Consider the following 26,074-nt stretch of genomic DNA (forward strand, 5'->3'; position numbering starts at 1 on the left):
CTAAAAAAGGATTATCTGTTCCACATGAATCGCAATCGTATCATATTTTTTCCGTTTTCACATCGCTTTAAATCGCATTGTGTTGAATCAAAAATAAATCGAATTTCGCTGCATCATAATAGGGGTGAATCGTATCGCACCGGTAGCTGCTTCATATGTATCGTTAATGTATCGTATCGTCGGCTATGCATCGAGATGCAAATCGTATCGGCCTCAGTTATGGAGACACTGATCCCTATTATGTACATATGCAGTGTAAATGTATATTAATTCTATTTGCTATACTCCGAGTTGAGGAGACCATCCTGAGTTCCTGAGCTTGATCAGGTGTTTTCTTGGGTTTGTCAGAGTCTGAGGTCAGGAATTATAACTTTAGTCAATCACAGCACTTCTAAGTATTAACATTTTTTTTGCCCAGTTCTGTTCATTGAAGTGTTTGTAGCTTAAAAAGACTGCAGTGTTGGCTGAACCCTGGCTCCTCTATGAAGCTTGGAGAACAATTCCAAAAGCTGCACATTCATCAGGACATGCATGAAAATAGAAAAAATAAATCAGTCAAACCTTTTTGGTAATACGGACCCCCATGCTTAGCCTCATACTGTGGCCTTTGCATGGCTGTTCTGGAAAGATGTTAGTATAAGGGTTTGAGTCTGGGTTTGAGGGGTCTTGCTAAATTTGATTTCTTCCTATTTCTTTCTTTTCCTGCCAGAACCTCACATCCTTCTGTTCCGCCGTCCTCTGCCCACGGCTAAACCCCAGTGATAGAAAGCAGGTGGAGAAGGACTTGATACACACTGCAGAAGGATGACAAAGAAAAGATGGAAGTCTGGAGAGCATCGATGAAATTTGTTGTCACTTCCTTTTGATTATAGGTGGAATCTGTTCGGTTTTGTAAAGGTTTTCTTGTTGTTCCACACATTTGCATAAAAAGCAGATTGTTTTTTTCGCAGCATTATTCTGCTGAAGGAAAGCGTGTTTAGAAAATGCAGCCTGTGGAAAAAGCAGTTATAACATATGCTTTGCATTTAAACAGTGATTGAAGCTTATTTTTCCCTGTGTTACATTACAGAACACTTTGCATGTTGTTTATAGTACTGTGACTGTTTGCCATCTTCCAAACATTATTTATGATCTTTTTCCTTTTTTTTAAAAAATCTACTTTAAAATTAAAAATGTTCTGAAAAAAATTGTGGTGTGGTTATAATTACATGAATCTGATATCCGGTGTCCACAAACTTTTGGCCATATAGTGTATATACGGTCCACAGCAGTCACATGGAAATTGCAAAAGTTTAGGTCTTTTTCTCATTTGTTTCGAAGAAGAGACTGTTGGAAGTAGATGTTTGTCTGATGCTGCTGTTTTTTTCTGTTGACATTTGATTCAATCATTTATTACCTATAACTTTAATACATTTTAATTAGCATCCAAATAAAAATAAAACGGTATAAGAATTTAAGTGTTGTACAGTGTGATCAACCTCAGTGTGGACAAACCTCAGCTGCAGACTTTACTACGTCTCTACTGGGAGGAAGAACAGACCAGAGGCCTCATTAAATCAGAATACTTTAGTGATCACAAAGGGAAAGTTTTAGATTGCAGTTGCTCACAGTACAATTAAAGTAAAAATAAAATATACCTAAGTTATTTATACTGCAGCTCCAAAAAAAGTTCACCTCCTGGATTTAAGCAAATATGTAAGAGCCTCCTATTGAATCATTACTGCAAAGATGATTATGTTTCAGCTGGCAACAACTTATTTAACCCTAACTAATGCAGTGAGTAGCTTCTCATTTCTTAAACAACCCTGTCAGAAGACACATCCTGTGGTCATGGAAAAAAATGTTAATCTGTTTCAGAAGGGTCAAATTATTGGCATACATACATCAAGCAAAAAAACCCAAAATATCTAAGGGGATTACTTCTTCGAGGAAGAAATGTGGTCAGAAAAAAATCTCGAATGATCGTGATCGTGATCACATTTGGTGAAATCAAATTGTTAAAAACAACAGTTAAACTCAAGGAAGTGTTCCCTTCACAATGCGAAGCGAACTCAAGAGATTGGGACTAAACAGATGTGTAGCCTTAAGAAAACAACGTATCAGTGGGACAAATCTGAAAAAAAGGCTCAGATTTGCTAGGGAGCATAAAAATTAGACTCTGGAGCAATGGAACAAGGTCATGTGGTCTGATAAGTCCAGAGTGTTCCAGAGTTATTGGTGCATCAGAGTAAGAAGAGAGGTGAATGAACTGATGCACACCTCATGCCTAGTTCCTACCGTACAAGCCTGTGGGGGCAGTGCTATGATCTGGGGTTGCTGCAGTTGGTCAGGTCTCAGTTCAGCATCGTTATGTCCCAAAAGAATGAGGTCAGCTGACTACCTGAATATACTGAATGACCAGGTTATTTCATCAATGTAATTTTTCTTCCCTGATGGTACGGACAGATTACAAGATGACAATGACAGGATTCATCAGTGTCAAATTGTGAAAGAGCGGTTCAGGGAGCATGAGATCATTTTCACACATGGATTGGCCGCCACAGAGTCCAGACCTTAACCCCATTGGGAATCTTCAGGATGTGCTGGAGAAGACTTTGCGATCGATACAAGATCTTGGTGAAAGATTACTGCAACTCTGGACGGGAATGAATGTTGTGACATTGCAGAAGCTCATCGAAACGGAGAATGCGTGCTGTAATCAAAGCTAAAGGCGGTTCAACAAAATATTAGAATGTGTGACTTTTTTTTTTGCACTGGAAATGTATTACGTATAGAATATTCAGTGATTTACAATGAATTTCCAGTCTTATTGAAATATACTGTACGAAATGTGTATCAGCAGTGAAACTGATGGCAGAAAAACTGCAATGATACAGTTTAGAGGTGAGAAGTAATGAAGTCCAAATACTTTGTTACTGTACTTAAGTAGATTTTCCTGGTATCAGTACTTTACTAAACTATTTATTTTTCGGACAACTTTTTACTTTCACTCATTTTTTTTTTTTACACAAATATCTGTACTTTCAACTTCTTGCATTTTCAAACCAGGCTCATTACTTTAGTTTTAATCTATTTGGTGACAATTTCGACATTTCATTTCTTCTCATTGAGCCGTTTTCAGCCCAACAATCTATTTCTTGTCATTGCGCAGCTTTTCAGTCTATCACTGGTGTATCGTTTCATGGCTCTCACACACCACAGACGTGTGTTAAACACTCAGTGGAAGGATTTATATAGTTTGAAGGCCACAGGCAGAAATGATCTCCTATGGCGTTCTGTGGTGCATCGTGGTTGAATGAGACTGTCACTGAACGTAATACTCAGATTGTCCAGCCTTTTAACACGAGGGAGGAAGGAGTTATCCAGAAGTGTAAATATGAATAGTTTTAATCATTTCAAGTTGTTCATTGTTTCAATGCTTTTTAGAAATCACCATCTATGCACATAAGTTGAACATTTCTAAAACAAATAATTCACAAAAACAAACAAACAAAAAAACTATTTAGTAGCAGAAATTAACATTGGATGATTTATTTATCCAACACATCCCACAGATGATTCAACAGATTGAAATAAGGGGACATTTGAAGGCCAAGTCAACAAAATAAAACTCTTTGTCATGGTTTCCAAAACATTTCTGAACAACTTTTACATGCAGGCAAGAAGTAGGATCCTACTGAAAGAGGTTATTAGGACTACACTTGCCATGAAGGAGTATACTTGGTCTGAAAAAATGTTGTAGGTTGTATGTTTCAAAGCAACATCCACATGAATGCCAAGGTTTCCAAGCAGACCACTTCCCAGAGCATCTCACCATCTCTGCCAGCTTGCTTTCTTCCCATAGTGCATATTGGTGCTTCCAAACAGAAAGAGGAGTCAATTATATACATTTGTAAATAGCTTCACAAAATAAAGCAGCCAGTAATTCTTCAAAGTCTCCAGCAGCTGTATCTCTACCATCATGATCTCTGGTCTTCGATAGGAAAATGCAAAAGGTCTTTTTCTCTTTAATCACCTGTTATTTTACTTGAATTTCCTGAACTTCCATTTCTGACCTCTTTCTGGTCTGAGAAGAGCAGTAGGGGAGGTGGTATCTAAGTGGTTAAGGCTCTGGGTTACTGATCAAAGAAAGTCGGCGGTTCAAGCCCCGGTATGGCCAAGCTACAATGCTTGGGGCACTTGGGCAAGGCCCTTAACCCTTTATGCTCCAGGGGTGGTGTAACATGGATGACCCTGTGCTCTGACCCCAGCTTGCTAACATCACTGGGATATTTGAAAAAAGACTTTCACTGTAATATACATGTGACAAATAAAAAGCCCCTTTAAAAGTGTGTTAGCAGAAGGGTATCACTTTGACTATTCTATCTAATACTATATCCTTCTCTTCCTGTCACCCTCTTCTCTCTCTCTCTCTCTCTCTCTCTCTCTCTCTCTCTCTCTCTCTCTCTCTCTCTGTTCCTGCTCCTCTCCCCTCTGTGGATCTTCCCACTTCGTCCAGTCCTGCCTCTGGATAGTGTTCTCTTCGACTGGAGGCCACTCTGTGCGGCTTGGGACGGTTTCTCATCAACACCTTGGGTGGTTCCATAAAATTCCGGAGTAGAACGGGCGCTTTGAGGATGGACTGGACTGTAGTTAATGTCAACAGTCTGCTACACTGACTCAGGATACAGTTCGCTTCTGATCATCATCACTGTACCCCGCAACATTGTATATCTGCTTCAAATGGACATTCGGTGCAACCCAGATGAGGATGGGTTCCCTCTTGAGTCTGGTTCCTCTCAAGGTTTCTTCCTTATGCCATCTCAGGGAGTTTTTCTTTGCCACAGTTACTCATCAGGGACAAACGTACTTACAAAGAACATATTTACTTTTATTCACCACATTATCTGTGTAAAGCTGCTTTGAGACAATGTTCATTGTTAAAAGCGCTATACAAATAAAAATGAATTTAATTTAATTGAATTACTACTGCAAGTGCAATTTCCACCCTCACCACATGACATCACATTGACCTTACTAACATGTCCTCCGTTCGATTCCCACAAACGGCCTACTTCCGGAATGCTCACGTGCTTGGTGAATAATATCGCGCCGCTTCCGCTGTGTACTTCCTTTCCGGCAGCGGCTCGATCTTCGCCAACATGCCAGTGAGTACCGAAGCTAAATCAAGTCGGAATATCTGTTTATTGCCACTGTATTAAGTTTACACTGGCCAAGCCGCTTCCCCGAACATGTAACCAAGCATATGTTGGTGTCAAACTCGAGTCTTTTGTCGCATCGTGTGTGAAAAACGAATCGTATTTATCAATGGCTTGGCTGCGTGCTGAACCACTGCGACTGACAAGATGGCGGCGCGCATGGAACAAAACATGGAGGGCGCCTTCGAGTTTTTTCTGTTCCGTGACGCATTCTTCGATTTTTCTTCACAATTGGGCTCATATAACAAAATGTGCCCGTTTTAGGACATGTGTAGATTCATAACAAAGCGCTTATGTGATGTTTCCTCAATTTAGGATGAGACTTGACAAATCTGGTAGAACCGTTGAGGAAATGTGCGAGGCCTTGCAAATAGGCTTCCTATTCAGCGCTCATGGCAGGATGTGGAGCTTTTATAGTGTTGATCGTTCATTTATACCTCATTAATGCAAGTATTTGACCATTTCCAGCTCGCTAAAGACTTGCTGCACCCCACCCCTGAGGAGGAGAGACGGAGGCACAAGAAGAAGCGCCTTGTACAGAGCCCTAATTCCTATTTCATGGACGTCAAATGTCCTGGTATGTATTTAAGCATGGGTTTCTCTTATGCAGGACGCATCACTGAACCGGTGCGTCATTGAACAGTCCAGGATTTAATATGAAGTTTTTTAAAAAACACAATACTATGTGCTTAGGGAGTCAAGATATTGTGTATCTAGACAAGGGGTCTTTATCCACAGGCCATGGATCATTCGGTAACGAGCTGCACAGAAATACAAAAACAAACTTCATTATATTGACTTTCGCATATGCCAATTTCCTGCGCTTGTTTTTTGTCGCCGTTGTAAAGCATTGGTTTTTGAATCAGGAGGTTGTGTTCAAATCCCAGCTGCACCAAGCTGCCATCCCTGGGCCCCTAAACAAGGCCCTTAACCCTATAGCTGTTATATGAATGAGATAAATGTGTATATAAGGGTGTCTGCCAAATGCTGTAAGTGTAGCAATATAATATGCACTATTACTGTTGTATAATATTGTTTGCATCTAATAAATTGCCTCCTGGTTCTAATGGTCACTGATCTAAACAACTTGTTAGTTATCCAGAATGTACCGTAATGATCGGAGTGTGTGGTTGGCTTGCATCTGTGTTAACATAAGACGCGTTTCTGTGTTCCAGGATGTTATAAGATCACCACAGTCTTCAGCCATGCTCAGACAGTAGTGCTGTGTGTCGGTTGCTCAACTGTGTTGTGTCAACCTACAGGAGGCAAAGCACGTCTCACAGAAGGTGCGTGTCTTCAACCTGGCTTTACCATATACACAAGTTACTCTGGTCCTCTGGGCCACCATTTAAACAGCTCAGTCCGGCAAAGTAGAATCATCTGCATGATTTTCTGCTTTCGGCAGGTTTCTTTATTGAACACATTCAGAGCACTAGAGATGCATGTACATGGGTGTGTGAGGCAGATAGTAGACCAAGACTGACACAGAGGATGGAATCATCTCTTAATGCTAAAATGTGAACATTTAGAAGACCTTTGACTGTTGCTTCCAGTGGATTCCAGACTTTGATACTGTACAATGTGCTCGAATTTGTCAGTAAGGATTTAGGATGGATTTCAGTTAGGATATTTTAATTGCGTACTCTTTTTGGCATTTCAGCCTTAAAATTCAAATTGAAACCAATGCACTGAAATCCTGCCTTGAGTTTCAGGTTAAAATAACTTGATCTAATTTGTCACTTAAATTACTGGAGTGTTGCACTTTGACAAGTTTCTTAAAGCGTCTTAAAGAAAATATTTTTTTGATAGTTTGAGGGGAATCATACTTTGATCCCACAGGAAAATTATTAGATTTATTGACTTGATATGATTAGGTGTCTGAGGGATGCCATAGAAAAGTGTTTGGCTTAAAGATCCAGCCAAAGATCATGATTTTGAACCCAGATGATGATGTGGGTCCCAGATGATTGTGTTATGGTATCCATTGATGATTCGAGTCCAGTTAGAAGCATGCTCTTATTCTTCTTAGCTTGGTAGATCTTGTTTGAGGGGAAGAGCTGCTTAATGGGTGAGAAATGGTCATGACTATCACATTCATTTTATGCAAAATTAAATATTTGCTAGCTTTTTGTTTGTTCATTGTAAGACAAAGCATTAGGACTGAGGAACACACTGCTTCCAGGCCTTTGGCACTCTGAAAATGTTTTTTTGTCTGGATCCTGAAAATATTCTCTCTCTGTTCCCCAGGCTGTTCCTTCAGGAGGAAGCAGCATTAAGCTGTGCATTAGATGCTCCTGTACGGAGGAAGGGAGAGGGGGGTTGGACTCGCCCTCCACGACTCTCTCGGCTTCGACTGCTGATCTTCCCACTTGAGAGAGAGAACCAGATGCAAACATTTTTTCACCATCAGTCGCTTGCAAACTAGTAAAGATGGCTCTCCAACCCAGTCTCTCTCTTTCAATAAAATGTTTTGGCTAATACAGTGTTCAGTGTGCTCTTTAAAAAAAACTATACAAACGATACACCTGCAATTTGTGATCAGCTTTAGTTTTTCTCTGAAAGGTACAAAACAATGTTTTGTACAAATCTTTAGTGTTACATCTACCATTTCTAACAAATAACCCAAATATTAAAGTTTGTTTGTTTTAGGTTACGTATGCTTTTCACTCAGGACCACGGCGCTGCATACGATGACCTGAAAAATGTAAAACTGATCTACACACAACTAATTAGGGAATGACAAGAAGTGCACATGTACCACATTTAGTGCAAAAAGATCGTAAGAACAGACTGAAACGGCAACACTGACCAGTACAGTTTCGCACAGATGTTTGTGGTATAGCGTGGGTTAAACAGCAGAGCGGTTCTCAGCTTCAACACATTTAAGACCTTTGGGAGACCTGAAGATGAAAATCACAGGTATTAAAATGGTTTATGTGCTATAAATGGGGAATTTCCAATGAACCCAGTTTTAAGCTACAGAGATCTAAAGAATATTTTCATTTTAATATTTTTCATCTTTCAGGAAAGTAAAGTAAATTTTTTTTTTTTGCACCCACGTGTTGATCAGAAACTTTCCACCATGTGGCAAGCAAAACAAGTTACACTTTTAACTTGAAGCTTAAAACAAATTACATTTACTTAATTATTGTCCACTGCGTGCAACATTGTTCTTCCTGACACAGGATTGGCTGTTCATGGGGTTACAGTCAATAATTGAGTCATTTATTACCTGAAACGTGACTAATAAAGTTTTTCAGATGCTTGAATACTGAGTTGTTCTCTTGATGCTTTTGGGGGGCCTGGGATTAATACAGACTTCCACTGCACAGGAACAATATTATAATGTCTTTTTTAGCAGTTAGTTATCAATAACCAACTAGATTGTGATCATTTTATGAAATGTTTAAACACCTTTAAGTCATCTAGAAAAAATATCTTTCTTTATCCTGAACAGACTCGAAACAGAATGTTTCTTTGGCCTTGCATGAATATAGATGCTGCCTTTTTGTTACAGTGAACAGTGAAGTTTAGTTATAGCAAAAGTATACAATTTTGGGCTTAAACATATAAACCATATATGTTTTTAATGACATCCATGTAAAATCACATTCATGTAAATTATATTTTACTTGAAAATTCACTACTTGCCTCCTACTACTGAAGATCATTAACAGCATTTGAGGCAAAACCAAATGTGAGGCTGCACTGAGGAATAATGTAATGCATATGAACAATGTATGGGTACACTCTCATTCTACTGACATTATTTTCATATCTGCATACAAGTTACATATTAATGCTATATGTTTGTTGTGTTCCTTCTGTGTGTGGAAGCGACTCGAAAGCTCTTGGGTTTACTCTGTTCAGTTCGTGTCTCTTTTTGAGACAGACCACCTGCAACTGCACTGTAAACATAAAGCAGGAGGTGGTTTGACACATAACATATATAAAAAAAATATTTTCTGTATTATAAGAAGCTTATTTATGGGTTAAAAAAGTTTAACTACTTGTGTTAAGTACCATTTACTTAACTTACTAAATATAAAAATGATGATCCATGTATATTATACATGATGGTTGTTCCCTACAAGGACTTAAAAGTGAATCCTATATCATTTGCCCTCTAATGGCTGCAGTAGAATCATTTGCTCTTTTTCTCGAGGGAGTCCTTTTTTGCTGGAAACCACTCACTGCTGCTGAAGATGGTCCAAATTAACATCTTAAATATTCCATGAGGTTACTGTGTAGAGTGAGTGTAAATTAAAGAACCATGCAGATGGAATTGGACTGTAATGAATATAAACACTTGGGATCAGAACAGTTTTGCCTCAGTCTAATTTAAATGAGCTTTGGCCCAGAAAAATGGTGGCATTTCTGCATCATGTTCACATTCAATTCAATTTTATTTGTATTCCGCTTTTAACTATGAGCATTGTTTACACAGATAATGTGGTGATAAAAATTAATAAGATGTTCTTTATAAGTGTAAGTTTGTCCCTGATGTCCCATATAGAAAAAACGCCCTGAGATGGCATAAGGGAGAAACCTTGAGAGGAACCAGACTCAAGAGGGAACCCATCCTCATCTGGGTTGCACCGAATATCCATTAATTACAGATATACAATGTTGCGGGGTACAGTGATGGTGATCAGAAGCGAACTGTATTCCTGAGTCAGTGTAGGAGACTGTTGACATTAACTACAGTCCAAATCCATCCTCAAAGCTCCCGTTCTTACTCCAGAATTTCATGGAACCACCCAAGGCGTTGATTAAAAACGAGAGAGAGAGAGAGAGAGAGAGAGAGAGAAGAGGGGTGACAGGAAGAGAAGGATATGGATTATTAAGTGTCCTTATTGTTGTATGATAGTTAAGGACACTGTGTAGTTGGGGACTCCGGCAAGACTCACATATGGCTTCTTCTTTGGGAAAAGAGCTTTGTGGACGACACAGCGAACTGTGTTCACAGACAGTGATTTATGTAGGTGTTTCTGAGCCCATGCAGTAATTTCCATTACACAATCATGCCTGTTTTTTATGCAGGGCGACTGATGGCCAGAAGATCACCGGTGTCCAATATTAATTTCCTCAATTTACACATTTTATATGGTTCCTATGTTCTAATGTTAATAAACATTTGATGAGATTTCTTTTTTTCTTTTATTTACATTAAACAGTGTCCCCATTGGAACTGAGGTATTTATTGCTCTGTTCTGTGTATGTATTTCCCTACACTTTTTTGTTAGATTTTGTTTGCACTTTTTGGACCCTGGTTTACTGTAATATGTTACATCATGGAGAAATTACAAATTTGTTCCGGTGTATACAAACTATACAGAGCAATGACAATAAAAACCCACAGGACTTGACATGATTAATGGATGATGGATTAGCCAGTGCCGGCCACCTAGCAAATAGGAGCTAGGTCAGTTGGGGCCCAAAGCTTGAACAGCTATTCCTGAGATGGAATATTAAAATCGGTATTCTATTCTTGTTATATTCTGAATATTATGCAGTTTAACAATATGTTTTGGATAATACATAATAGCTCTTAGCATAATAATGCCTGATCATAACACTGAACAAGTGAAGTGTCATTGCTCTTGCCTACACATTCACTAGCTCAATTTTTCCAACTGCTCAAGACCAGCTAAGATATGACTTTTAAATCGACAAAAGATATTTTAAGCAGAAAACACAATTATAAAACTATAGTAATAGGTGGATTATTTAAGCTCAGCTGTTCAGCTTTTGCTCTTTAAGGCCTGATATAGCTCCTGACATTATTCTTTTCATTAGATTGCATAAATCTGATCTGTAGGTTTGTAGTTTTCAGCTGTTTAAGTGATTTTGTTTTGCTAAGCAGTGAAAATTTTGTCAAACTTGTCAGCAGGTAGAGTTGATGCTTCTGGCCTTAATGTGTTTTGTTGTATTGTACAGCAACTGTAGCATAAGATCTACAGCGAACTATGATGTAAACTTGAAAGATAAAAGTGTGGGGACAGTTGAAAATGTGAACATTTTGTTTCATTATTTTTCATATTTTATGTATTTATTTCCTTTATAATATATTTGGTTTGAGTTGAGGGCCTCGTATTATCTTTGCACCTGGATTGTAAAAAGCAGTTAACCTGTTGGAAAAAAGAAACATGGGTGATGAGAAAAAAAGGGAATAGAGTTAGATTATATAGATAATAGTTAGATTTTCTTTATGTTCATGTGGACTTGGGATAATTGAATTTTTGCATTGTGTTGTTTACTAAATATATTTTGCATTGAACTTAAGGATGTGCATCTCACCAGCTATCCAATACAATTAATTTCCCCTAGACATAAATGTAGAACATAAATCATCAATGAATGTGCGACAGTTTCACACAAAATAGCACTGTAATTAGCAGGTGTGAATTAGCATAGATATTGCCAGTGGTGAGCTCAGGCATAAATAAATAAATTAATTTATTTATTTATTTAGTCTATTTTATTAATTTAATAGCTTTTCTTTTAGATGCACTGCTGCAATAGTACAATTTGCACCCTCTAAATCCCCAGGAAAACAATAATGCATGAAAAAAGCAAAACTTGGAGACATTTTATGATGTTAATATTGATGCCTCTGTTAGAGATGAGGTATGTGGGCGGTGCAGCTGTGGCTACAGTGAAAGGAGACTGGTTTAATTGTGTTCATTAGGTTTCTTACGTTAGTAATGGCGTTCATTCTCACTGCATGAGATACCTGTCTGTGATGCAGCGCTCTGTTATACAGCGATTCTATATAATATTGATGGTTTCTTTAGCTGTGGCATCATAATGATGGTATTAAGAGACTCAGGTTGGACACAAGTGAAGGCCTAGCTGTGAAATGCAATAGGATCTTTGGTGGAGCAGGATGAAATCACAACCCATGCTGTAGCCTAAAATAAAAAGGTCAAAACTTGGCAAAACAAACATTTAAGCATTAGAAAATTACACTTTTTTCCTCTTTTTCCTCAGTGCTTATATGGAACACAAAATCACTTTGGTATCCATTTATTTCTGATGTACAGACATTATCCATTCTGTAATTGCCAGGTCCCCTCTCACAATCAATATGTCTCAGGATATAAATGTTCTTTACACATTGATCACTCGGTTTATTTTAATTACATCGTAGCAACCACAGAGAATTTCTTTTAAACTATCTGGCAAATCTGTCATTAACTGTCCTGTCCACTGCTCCTCCCTGAACACTGGGCAGATTGATTTCTATCCTAATGGGCCTCTATTAGTGTTTCCATTTTTAACAGTTTTTTCTTTCCATTTTTTTCAGCTCAATACAGCAGTGAGGATGCTGCCTCACAATTGCAGGTGAGCAGAATAAAACAATATTTGGTGACTTAGAATTTTTTTTTTTTCTCAAACCCATATTTTGTGTTATTCTTAAATTAAGCTGTTTAAATTATCCTGGTATTATAGCATGGCTGACTGTCAGACCACAGTCCTGAAGAGCCACAACACAGAGTTTAGCTATTTACCTCATATAACACACCAGTTGAACCCATCAGCTAATGAGGAAAAGCTCATGGATTGAATGTGGTGAGAAAAAAAAGGAAAAAAGACAAATCTCTGTATAGTTGTGGCCTTCGGGGTACCTGCTAATTAATTACTTATGTATGTGAGGGCTGTCGTGTCAAATCAAAATGCTGCAATGAATTTGTGAATAACTGTGCAAACTATTGTGGATTATTGTGCTACTTTTATTTCAATTTTATTTTTATGCACCTTAAGAACTGAAACTTAATTTTGTTGTACCCTGTGCAATGACAATACAGATCTCTAATCTACTCTATTCTATTTATATATTACTTATATATAATAATAATAATAATAATAATAATAATAATAATAATAATAATAATAATCATTTTTGTTTATGTGCAGCAAACTGAATAAATTTTTATTATACTGTATAACAGTAGCTTTTGGATACAATATATGTAGCTCTGCTGTAGCTCTGCTGTATCATGGCCCTGAACCTGTCCTCTGATATGCGAAGAAAAGAATTTCACTGTGCTATAATGTATATGTGACAAATAAAGGCTATTCTATTCTATTCTATTCTATTCTATTCTATTCTATTCTATTCTATTCTATTCTATTCTATTCATTTTTATTTGTATAGCGCTTTTAACATTGAATATTGTCTCAAAGCAGCTTTACACAGATAATGTGGTGATAAAAAGTAAATATGTTCTTTATAAGTAAGCTTGTCCCTGATGAGCGAGCCGGTGGCGACTGTGTGAAGGAAAAACTCCCCGAGACGGCAAAAGGAAGAAACCTTGAGAGGAACCAGACTCAAGAGGGAACCCATCCTCATCTGGGTTGCACCGAATGTCCATTTTTTATTTATTTATATTGACAATTATGAAAACTGAAGATGGGTTAATGAGTTAAATGTTTGTTAGTATTAAAGAAATAAAATAATTAAAATTGAAAGTCAAATATTACATAAGATTAGATTCAACTTTATTGCCATTGTGCAAGGTACATGTACAGAACCAATGAAATGCAGTAAGCATCTAACCAGAAGTGCATAAATGGCCTAATTACAATAAATGGCAGTATGATAAATAAGGGTATGGGATCCATAATTACAGGGGTGAGAGTCAATAATGTACAGAAGGTGTAGTAGGTAAAATGGAACTTATAAATAAGAATATATATAAACACACACACACACACACACACACACACACACACACACACACACACACATATATATATATATATATATATATATATATATATATATATATATATATATATATATATATATATATATATACACACACAGTGGGGCAAAAAAGTATTTAGTCAGCCACCAATTGTGCAAGTTCTCCCACTTAAAAAGATGAGAGAGACCTGTAATTTTCCTCATAGGTACACTTCAACTACACTTCAACTACTTGATATGTACAAGTATGAATACATTCATACATGCATATTACGATATAGATTTTTTATATTTATATATTCCCTGGTGGTGTAGTGGTTAGGATGCGGTGCTCTCACTACTGCGGCCCGGGTTCGATCCCCGGTCAGGGAACCATCCCCAGCCACTCTCAGTGCCGGACCCAAGCCTGGATAAATGGGGAGGGTTGCGTTAGGAAGGGCATCCAGCATAAAAACATGTGCCAAATCAAACATGCGTATGGTCCGCTGTGGCGACCCCTAACGGGAGAAGCCGAAAGAAAGTTATATATTCCATACAGCATACACAGAATTAATATGGGTGGAATATACAGTAGTGCAATGATAAACATAGTTTAAGTAGTGCAAAATACACAGACAATGACAACACGGTATTGTATTGTTAACATTGTATGATGAAAAATCAGTTGTTCAGTGCAGTAACAGCCACAGGAATAAAGCAGTGAGAAGGGTGAGAGGCATCTTTGATGATGCCCTCTTACTCTTTGTAGACAGCGTTATTTGTAAATGTCCTCCAAGGTGGTTAACTGAGTGCCAATGATTCGTTGGGCTTCACCACCCTTTAACTGGATTTTCAGGTCTGAAGCAGTGCAGATGCTGTACCACACTGAGATGCAGTTAGTGAGGATGCTCTCAATTATACAGAGGTAAAAGTTCTCCAATATCTTGTAGCACAGACGGGACTTTTTATGTCTTCTCAAAAATAGTTCTGAGACAAAGTGAGCATATGTGTAACTATTGTAAATATGTGTATACTACTGATTATTAATGAAACAGTTCAATTTAATTGTGGAGGTTAACTTTAATCTCTTGATGAAAAACTTTTTAAAAGAAAGTCTATTGTAGATGTAAGGAACCAGGAACTACCACAAGGTGTCGCTCTTTGAGCTGCAGTGCAGTAAAATAGTTTTATATTTGAGAACCTCATGAAGAGCAAATTGGCAAGATTGCAAGAGTTTCTATTATAAAATAGTTATTGACGTATATCCGAAAATGTAGTTTTACCTTATCACGTAATATGCAATCCTACTTTTAAAAGTAGAAGGAGTAGAAGATTTTACAATGGGAAGAAATGGTCAGAATTGTAATCTATATGAAAGTTCTTCTCCTTGATTATTTAACAAAAGGAAAATTCTGATAGCTTGTGGTAGGTATTTTTTTTTTGTCAAACAGTTTTTTGTCAAATCATGAATGCAATCTGCAGTATAACTGTGACACCTGTTATAATTACACAGTCATGATTTTTTGGGTCTCAGAGGCTCAAAAGCTCGCAGAATTGAGAGTAAATGTCCATGCTCATAATTATGGTTACCAAATGTTACATAACAAAAATAAATCAAATCAATAGATACTGTCTTTATGAGAGAGTACAAGCAACGTCAATAAATTGTTTTGTGTATGCTTATGCTTTATGCATCTGTTTTTATATACGCACACACCTAGCAGGCATAACATTATGACCTTATAACATTATAAGAGATGAAGTGAATAACAATGATTATCTCTTCATCATGGCACCTGTTAGTGCATATGATTTATTAGGCAGCATTTTGTCCTCAAAGTTGATGTTAGAAGCGGGAAAAATGGGTAAGCGTAAGGATTTGAGTGAGTTTGACATTGATGCATGTGAGGAGCAAAGGCTGGTCCGTGTGGTCTGATCCAACAGACGAGCTCCTGTAGCTCAAACTGCTGAAGAAGTTCACGCTGTTAGTGCTCAACTGGTCACAACTGTTTTGGCAACAAACAGGGACCAACACAATACTAGTCAGGTGGTCTCATATATATATATATAATCCTATGTTTTTCATATGAATATATACATAAAGAAAAACAAAGAAAAATGTGAGTTTTTGAGAATGTTTTTGATATTAAAGAATCAAGTGAACTACAAAACTGAACATTTGACAAAAAGAATAAAGATACGATACAATCTATCATAAATAAGCAGGGCTGACCTGCCATTTACTTTTAACAACTACTTTGTCACATACACAACTGTACACATTATGATGATATTTTTACAACTAGGTAAATGATGCATCAACAATACATCAATAATTATTAATCAGATTTTTTTATAACAGTATGAAAAGTATACAAAAATCAGCTTTAAAATCAAGCTTTATTATACAATGAAAAATCTTCCCCTGTTCACCATCTTCTGTATAAATCTCAGTTATTTCAGTAGAAGTGAAATGTGCAGTTCTGTCGAGAATGGTGTTGCTGCTTCACAGCTCCCTGGTCCTGGGTTCAGTCCTGAGCTGGAGTATAACTCAGTATTGAGTTTCATATGGTCTCCATGTATTCGCATGGCTTTCCTCCATGTTCTTAATGAAAAAATATGAGGCCCTTCTTCTGCTTGGAGTTCTAATCACCTGAGGATGATTCTACAAGGACAGCCTGAGTTTACATGAGATTTCAATGGAGATGTTCATCCTTAAATACCTTCACGATTGCAAACGCTACAAACTATTTTGTGAACAACAATCAAAAATGACTTGCTCATTGTGATTTACAAAATGTAGATCCTGAATAGATGTATATAAATATTTAAATAAGTAATACACAAAAGATCTTGTTCTCCACTGACATCTGAATGACTTGTACTCACTATCAATTTCATAATCCAAATGCTCTCTGTTTCGCTTGTAGGAATAATCAACAGCGGGTGCAGCTTTTTGAAATGCATGAGCTATAACCACCATTTATTTCCTGTTTTCAGTAAACAGAGGACAGACACAGTACAGATTTGTTAATCAACACAAGACACTGGGTTCAGACAAAGCTGGGTTGTGCATCTCTGTAACTGAGGCTGATGTGATTCGCATCTTGACGCGTAGCCAATGATATGAAACGTTAAAGATGCATATGAAGCTGTAATGCAATACGATTCACCCCATTATATTGCAGATTCTATTTCGCAATTCAATGCAATACTATGCAAAAGAAAAAATATGATGCTATGCAATTCAATATGGTAGAGACTTTATTTCTTTGGTTCAGACAGACAGCAAATCATTAATTTTCTTGAGTGCCTTCTGACTTCTAACACGTGGCCCCTTCCACAAACAGGCATTTGTAGTGCAAAAAAGAAAATAAAAAGAAGTAAACCAGATGTTCTTTTTATCTATATCTATGTTTAATCACCACATTATCTGTGTAAAGCTGCTTTGAGACAATGTTCATTGTTAAAAGCGCTATACAAATAAAAATGAATTGAATTGAATTGAATTCTTTTCCTGTTCGGTCTCCAGGAAGATGCAGCTCTACCTCTGCTATGTTAATCTGTATTCTATGTGACTCTCAGGACACGTCTCGATCTCTGTCTCGGTTTACGTCTCGGTCTCAGTCTCTGTAGTGTTGTGATACGTCATATTCACGTAGCAGCAGTGGTGCTGAGAGAACGCACTCAAGAAACAGTTTAGAAACCAAAAATCAGTCTACATAGAAAATAATGGTCACAAATTATTGATCACTTTTTAAATAATAAAAGTATAGCGCCTCTGATAATTATATCAAAATAAATTGGTACAAACACCAACTTGTGTCCAATGCACACATTTTTAAATCGATGCATCACGTTGTTACCTTTTCTGCCAATGCACCGATGTGAATCTGTGAATCTTACCATCCATAGTGTCCATAGTTAAAAGCCATTTACAGGGCACATAGGATCACTAAATAGATTGATTAAAAAAATGATGTAAATTCCATGTGATGTCCTTCAAATTCACCAAAACTCAACCACCATCGTCAAAACATGAGTTGAGAGAACATCATTTGGATAAAGACTACTCCATTTCGTCAGTATAGTTAGAGATTTGGAGAATCTGTGCCAAGACACATTAAAGCTGTTCTAACCATTTATTGTGGCTCAACATTTTATACTTGATGTTGTCCTTTTTTCCTTTTAATTTCAATCAGCATTAGACAAACGGTGCTAATATATGTGTGTGTTTATAACCAATTCATGCTGGAAGGATAAAAAAACGATAATTGCAATAATTGGACTGCAAAATATTGCAGTATACAGCTACATGCTTTCAGTGATTAAATGATCACAACATTATCTCGCTGTTCCTGGTGAAATGGTCTTTATAAGGCATATATTAAAAGGTACTGCAGAAACAGTACAGACTTAAAAAAGCAAAAAAATGTAAAAATAAATAAACACCACAAGAGATCACAAGAACCAAGAAAATGTTGCATGTAAGTCCACAGCAGTCGGCTTTAACAATAATCCCACAGGGTTGAGATTCTACAACAGGAGATCTTTTACTCCAACCCCTGTAAAGCAGATCTTCAAAAAAACGGCTTTGTGCACAGGAATAGGTTCAGGTCTCCTAGTTGATTATAAAATACTACTACTGACGTATAAGGCACTTAACGGTTTCGCACCGCAGTATCTGAGTGAACTTCTGTACCAGTATGATCCTCCACGCCTACTTAGATCAAAAGGTGCTGGACAACACTATCCAGAGGCAGGCCTGGACGAAGTGGGAGGATCCACGGAGGGGAGAGGGGCAGGAACAGTGATCACTGGAGCCTCAGGAGCATGTTTAACTCGACCGAGAGAGAGAGAGAGAGAGAGAGAGAGAGAAGAGGGTGACAGGAAGAGAAGGATATTAATTATTATTATGTCCTTATTTTTGTATGAAATTTGAGGACACTGTGCAGTGGGGACTCCGGCAAGACTCACTATGGCAGCATAACTAAAAGGGAGAACCAGAAGGTAACACAGACAGAAGGGATCTCTGGGATAAGAGACGACCCACCACACCACCGTCAACAAACCTGAGTGAACGTGTAAGAGTGAGGGGACGACAGCATACAAATATCCCAGTTCACCAAACACTCTATATCCATGCTCCCTCCAGATCTGCTCCTTTTACTAAGAAAAATCTACTGATAAAAGACTCCCGAACACTGATTGGAAGGCTGTTTCAGATCCATGTAGGATGTTACTATCTAGGACCTCTAGTATGCTATGGCTATAGTATATATATAAATAAATCTGGCAGCATTTTAAAATTGAATTTCAATCAATAAAGACAAAATAATGCACCCATTTGGGATAGAAACATAGCTTCAAGACTAATGCATCAATTAGTTTTAATAGTAGCCACACATAGAGTGCAACATCTGATAGATCTTTAGCCTAAGTAACACTTGGCCAGTGGCCTTTTATGGCTAATGCTTTCTGTTGCTTTAACCTTGGCACAAATCTCTCTGGAAAAATAACGTCAGTGGTTTAATTAATGGTAACCGGAAAATATTTTGACATTGGGCTGAAAAATCGAGGGGAAAAAAACAGGAACAAAAACAGAAAAAGACAACATAAGCAAACAGTTCTGACTAATAGTAATAATTCAGTTTGAGCATTTAATGGACTTTTAAACGTAACGTCATTTTAAGTTCGACAGAAAAAAACCCACAGAGTTTGTCAAATCTCTCTCTCTCTCTCTCTCTCTCTCTCTCTCTCTCTCTCTCTCTCTCTATTTATCTATCTATCTATACATACATACATACATACATACACATATATTTATGGCATTTGGCTGATGCTCATATCCAGAGCAACTTACAACTGGACTTACAGCCCAAAGAGCCCATCACTGGCCGCTTGTTGGTGGTGGGATTTGAACTTGTGACCTTCTGATCAAATGTCCAATGCCAAATCACAAAATGCCAAATGGTGTGGTGGGTCATTTCATATGTCTTTCTCTCTTTCTCTCTCGGTCGAGTTAAACTTGCTCCTGAGGACCAGTGACCACTGTTCCTGCCCCTCTCCCCACCGTGGATCTTCCCACTTCGTCCAGTCCTGCCTCTGGATAGTGTTCTCTTCGACTGGAGGCCACTCTGTGCGGCTTGGGATGGTTTCTCATCAACACCTTGGGTGATTCCATAAAATTCCGGAGTAAGAACGGGCGCTTTGAGGATGGACTGGACTGTAGTTAATGTCAACAGTCTGCTACACTGACTCAGGATACAGTCCGCTTCTGATCATCATCACTGTACCCCGCAACATTGTATATCTGCTTCAAATGGACATTCGGTGCAACCCAGATGAGGATGGGTTCCTCTTGAGTCTGGTTCCTCTCAAGGCTTCTTCCTTATGGCGTCTCGGGGAGTTTCTCTTGCCACAGTCTCGATCATCAGGGACAAACTTACTCATAAAGAACATGTTTACTTTTAATCACCACATTATCTGTGTAAAGCTGTTTTGAGACAATGTTCATTGTTAAAAGCGCTTTTTGCATATATCCCACATTGCATTGAAATCTGGGATAGTACGTGTTGGTTCGTACTCTATATTACCAAATTGATAGACTGTTTGTTTTCTCTACAACCTTTTTAGGCTTCTCCATTAAATAAATAATACATGCCTCCTAAAGTCCACTTCTTTTACTACTCAGTTTGTATATATTATAGAACTGTTTGGCTGAGATCCATGTTTAAAATCTACATAATCAATCAATATTGGTAATAAATGCTGTTCACTATAGTATTTTATTATCCATGTGTTATACACATGCACATACAACCTACAGGCTCTTTCTCTGTTTCTTATTTGAGAGTAATGTAGTGTAAAAGGCTACATACTGCAGGAGGCTGACACACACACACACACACACACACACACACACACACACACACACACACACACACACAGTGCACATCTGCACACACTCCAGCAACCCCACCCTTCCTGTCGAGGTTTCAGAAGGGCACACTGGAGTAATAGGGTAATCTGTTTTCTTTTCTATCTTTTCTCTCTCTCTCTCTCTCTCTCTCTCTCTCTCTCTCTCTCTCTCTCTCTCTCTCTCTCTCTCTCCTTATTCTCTGTCTCATTCCCTCAATCCTGTCTCAGCAGTTTAGGGAGGCAAATGAGAAGAAGAGTTTAACTAAGCACATTGGCTCAGGGTGCATGCAGCTTAAGGCAATTTGTCAATTAAAAGACCCTTAACATACAACCATCCTTCATTTTAAACACACACACACACACACACACACACACACACACACACACACACACACACACCCCAAACATATGTTTGCTCCAATATTGTGAATAATATTAGTAATGTTATTAAAATATGTCAATATACCTGTTCCTGGAAAGCTGTAGAGTTTGTTAGAAAAGGAATTAATCAGTGTTTGTTTAAAAAATATTCTCTTGTGGAGTAACATTATTATAAATGGAACATGGTCCACCAAAGGTCAGTGACCAGGTGAGAAGAGCATCACTGAAAGAAGTAACCATGTAGTCAAGGATGACTCTGCAGAAGTTGAAGAAATCCACAGCACACAAAGAAGTAACTGTTCACACTCATCAGCCAAATGCTCCACAAACCTGAACTCTAATGAAGAGTGGTGAGCAACACAAGCACTTTGTTAATGGACTTGGACTTTAATTGCTGCACACCTTAACAATGATTAACTGTAATGGATGGACATTCGGTGCCACCCAGATGAGGACGGGTTCCCTTTTGAGTCTGGTTCTTGTCCGGTTTTCTTCTTCATACCATCTCAGGGAGTTTTTCCTTGCCACAGTCACCACTGGCTTACTTATTAGGGACAAGTCAAGTCAAGTCAAGAAGATTTTATTTTCTACCAAATATAACTGACACAGTACACACTGAAGGGTCCTCCAGAACCCTGGTGCTACATCACACAATATAGAGCTACATAACAGAACAGAACATAACAGACAAACTTACAATTATAAAGATAAAACGTATAAATTCTTTTAAAATCACTATATCTCTGTAAAGCTGCTTTAAGACAATGTCAATTAAAAAAATGGCTATACAAATTGTAAAAAAAATGGCGGAAAGAAAAAGTTTTTGAAAAAGTAAAAATTGTCTAGGCATGTTGGAGACTGGAAAAAGTGACCTGATAAGATGAACCCAGTATTCAACTCTTTGGCCTTTGGTCACAAAGTAGAAGCTCAACACTGCTCATTCACCTCTGTAAAAACCATGTCTATAGAAAAGCATGTTGGTAAAAGCATCATATTTGGGGAATGCTCATCATTAGCAAGGGATGGGAAAGTGGTCAGGGTTTAAAGTAAAATAGACAAAGCCAAATTTACACCTTGTTCATTTAGTAACAACATTTCGATCTTTTGATTACTGTGTATGTGTAAGAATGACAATAAAGCTTTATGCTTAATCAACTTTTAATTGTTACATTTGTTTGACCCTTTTTTATTACTGTTTTATATATTTGTAAGTATTTTTCTGCATTAGAATGTTAAACATATTTTATAATTTCCACTTAATTTCACACTCAGTTTTGAATCCAGCTTGTAATACAAATAATAATAATAATAAGATTAATTAAAGTTCATAGAGGTTTGTGAGATTGCCCAAATGCCAAATTTGGCCACCAAGACAAAAGGTTGCTGACGTGCAAAAATATTTATACCTTTATACCATTTAGTGCACCCAGGATCAAGTGTGCCAGGAAAAGCACAAACAGTTATACTTCCCCTACACACAAAGGTAAACTCGCTCATGTTTTCATCATTACAGTTTGATTGTTTCTTGTTGATGTAACTTTAAAAATCAGCTCCACTTTCCGCTCAATCGCAAATTACATTTACATTTGGAAGATGCCTTTATCCAGAGCAACTTACAATTGTCTCATTCATAAAATGAAGCAGATAAGTGGTTAAAAGCCTTATTCAAGGGTCCAAGAGTGAAAGCTTGAAGAAGTGTCATCTTGAGAGCATCTCACACAATAAAGCAAAGATCCAGCTATAGAGAAAGCTTTAAAAATAAAACTAACTGCAAGCATTCCTTCCACCAAACACTGAATTCTTTTGTCTGGAAAACAAAATGTTTTTGAAATAGCTCATTTGCAGTCATTAAAATCTCAATCTCATTTGCACAAAAATTTGGTCCCGCTCTTTTTACCCGATTAGTTAAGATCTAACCAGCAACCTCTGGACACTAAAGAGTCTCTTGTAGCCCACCCATGGAGAATGGAGGGTGGCCTGTGGTATGCTTTACTCATGGCTGTGCAGTGTGCAGAAACAGCAGGTGTTTCATTTTTCGTTTAATAAAATAGATTAAAATGAGCTTTGATACCCTCTTAATTACCTGCCTACTACCATTAACCATTGAACTCTCTCAATATGTGTGTCGGTGTGTATGTGTGCATAAAAAGAAAGAGTTTTTTTTGTATTTCTTCCGCTTGCTTTCTTTATTCTGAACATTCATTTCCACCCCACTCTGATTTTGTTTGATAGAACATCCTGCTGTAACACACACACACACACACACACACACACACACGCAACTATAGTGCATATGTTAGATTCTGGTAATGTTCTAATTGCAAATTAACAACAGAAGTGAGGCGATTAATTTTATAAATATAATCTACTTACAAATCTATGTCTCATTAAAAATAAAGTGTGCGTGGTCTTTCATTTTATTAAAAGTAATTTTCAATTCAAACCAATTCAATTCATTTTGATTTGTAGGTCAAAATACATTACATTTTACAATTCTCTTTCACAATGCAGCTAAAACAAATTGAGGATTGAACCGTGAGAACAACCAGAGTCAAAAGGGACCCTATAATCATCTGGGTGACAGTGAATATTTATTCATTATAGTTTCATCGTGAAGTTTGCAAAAAATTCCAGTCCAAAGCCTATTATTAGTTATAAAATGGTACCATTCACAGTAATCTTAAGTGTTTCTTTTATCAATTGTTTTCCAATTTATAAAAATTCCAAACAGAAGCAGGGCATAAAGAAAGCAGAAGGGGACAGGGTCACAGGTATTTTAGGAAGGGGGAGACAGCATCCATACAGCCCAATTCACCAAAAGCAATAGACATTATATGAACTGAAGTATTGGGACACCAGTTTTTTTAAAGCCATATGTGGTTCTTCCCCAAACTGTGACCACAAATTAGAGGCACACAACTGCATATGATGATCTTTGGATATGCTATAGTATTACATTTTCCCTTTACTGGGAGACCCAAAACTGTCCCAACATGACAATTCCTCTGTGCACAAAGCCAGCACCATGAAGATAAGCTTTACATGGGTTGGAGTGAAAGTTCTTGAGTGGCCTGCTATAGATCTCTGACCTCAACCCTTTTAAATATCTTTGGGATGAATTGGAACACTGCACCTAAGGCCTTCTCACCCTAAATCAGTACTTGACTTTACTTACATTTTTTAGGTGAATGTGCACAAATTCAATTCAATTCAATTCAATTCATTTTTATTTGTATAGCGCTTTAACAATGAACATTGTCTCAAAGCAGCTTTACACAGATAATCCTAGATTTCTATTCAGCACGGTAGCTAAAAATTAACAGGAAATAAAAGCACTGCGCTAACATGCACACCATCAATAGGTAGTAATGATTTCATGAACTTTTTTAATAATAAAATTGAAAACATCAGGCAAGAAATCCAGACGGTTAATATAAATCCAAATTATTTTACAAGTAACCCTGTAGACAGCAATGTCATTATAGCCGACAATCAACTACAAAGCTTCACTCCTATTCATGAGAATGACTTAATTTAATTAATTTTCTCATCAAAACCATTAACCTGCATTCTCGATCCTTTGCCTACAAGTTTCTTTAAACAGATAACTCCAGAGATAATTTAACCTGTTATAAATAATAAACTCTTCCATTAGCACTGGTTATGTACCTAAATCCTTCAAACTGGCAGTTATCCACCCCCTTATTAAGAAACCTGACCTTGACCCATGTCAGTTGTCCAACTACAGACCGATATCAAATCTCCCCTTTATATCCAACATTTTAGAAAAGGTTGTAGCACAGCAGTTATGCTCACACCTACTTATGAATAACATTTTTGAAATGTATCAGTCAGGATTTCGGCCTCATCATAGCACAGAGACGGCACTAGTTAAGGTGGTAAATTACCTTTTATTGGCCTCTGATCAGGGTTTTGTCTCCTTACTTGTTTTGCTCGACCTTAGTGCAGCTTTTGACACCATTGATCACACTATACTACTTGCTAGACTTGAGAACGTTGTTGGAATAAAGGGAACAGCTCTCTCTTGGCTCAGGTCTTATTTGACTGATCGCTATCAGTTTGTTGATGTAAATGGTGAGTTCTCCACACTCTATGAGGTAAAGTTTGGTGTTCCTCAAGGATCTGTCTTAGGCCCACTGCTTTTCTCTTTATATATGCTGCCTCTTGGTGAAATCATTCATAAACATGGGATTCGCTTCCATTGCTATGCTGATGACACACAGCTGTATATTTCAGCAAAGCCAGATGAGAGAGCTCAGCTTAACAATGTTGAGAAGTGTGTAAAGGACATTCTAAAATTAGAAATATGATGTCATTACAGGATGCAAAAAAACAAGTTCATGCTTTTGTTACTTCTAGATTAGACTACTGTAACGCTTTACTGTCTGGGTGTGCGAGTAAGTGCATAAATAAGCTTCAGTTAGTTCAGAATGCAGCAGCAAGAGTCCTCACTAGATCTAGGAAATATGACCACATAACCCCTGTTTTAATCAGTCTACACTGCTCCCAATTAAATCTCGCATTGATTATAAAATACTACCACTGACGTATAAAGCACTTAACGGTCTCGCACCGCAGTATCTGAGTGAACTTCTGTACCAGTATGATCCTCCTACTTAGATCAAAAGGTGCTGGCTATCTGTTGGTTCCTCAAATAATGAAGACTACAGCAGGGGGCAGATCTTTCTCTTATAAAGCCCCACAGTTATGGAACAGCCTTCCAACCAGTGTTCGGGACTCAGACACAGTCTCAGTGTTCAAGTCGAGGTTGAAAACTTATTTATTTAGTCAAGCCTTTTATCAGTAGATTTTTCTTAGGTAAAGGCTCAGATCTGGAGGGAGCATGGATATAGAGTGTTTG

The 26,074-nt window shown here is 37.6% G+C and overlaps 2 protein-coding genes across 2 annotated transcripts in view; both read left to right on the forward strand.

Moving 5' to 3' along the window:
- cks1b (CDC28 protein kinase regulatory subunit 1B) overlaps positions 1 to 1,457 on the forward strand; it is a 5,404-nt gene extending 3,947 nt beyond the window's left edge. Inside the window, exon 4 of the mRNA XM_046844130.1 lies at positions 710 to 1,457. Within this exon, the coding sequence (XP_046700086.1) occupies positions 710 to 762 (53 nt within the window). The 3' untranslated portion in view covers positions 763 to 1,457. The remainder of the gene's footprint in view (positions 1 to 709) is intronic.
- Positions 1,458 to 5,012: 3,555 nt separating this feature from the next.
- rps27.1 (ribosomal protein S27) lies at positions 5,013 to 7,676 on the forward strand. The gene is made up of 4 exons (XM_046844497.1): positions 5,013 to 5,147; positions 5,667 to 5,775; positions 6,374 to 6,484; positions 7,446 to 7,676. The coding sequence occupies exons 1-4, from the start codon at positions 5,142 to 5,144 to the stop codon at positions 7,472 to 7,474; spliced, it is 255 nt and encodes an 84-aa protein (XP_046700453.1). The 5' UTR covers positions 5,013 to 5,141; the 3' UTR covers positions 7,475 to 7,676.
- The last annotated feature ends 18,398 nt before the right edge of the window (positions 7,677 to 26,074 follow it).

This window comes from Silurus meridionalis, chromosome 29 (assembly GCF_014805685.1).
Source record: "Silurus meridionalis isolate SWU-2019-XX chromosome 29, ASM1480568v1, whole genome shotgun sequence".
Taxonomy (NCBI): Eukaryota; Metazoa; Chordata; class Actinopteri; order Siluriformes; family Siluridae; genus Silurus; species Silurus meridionalis.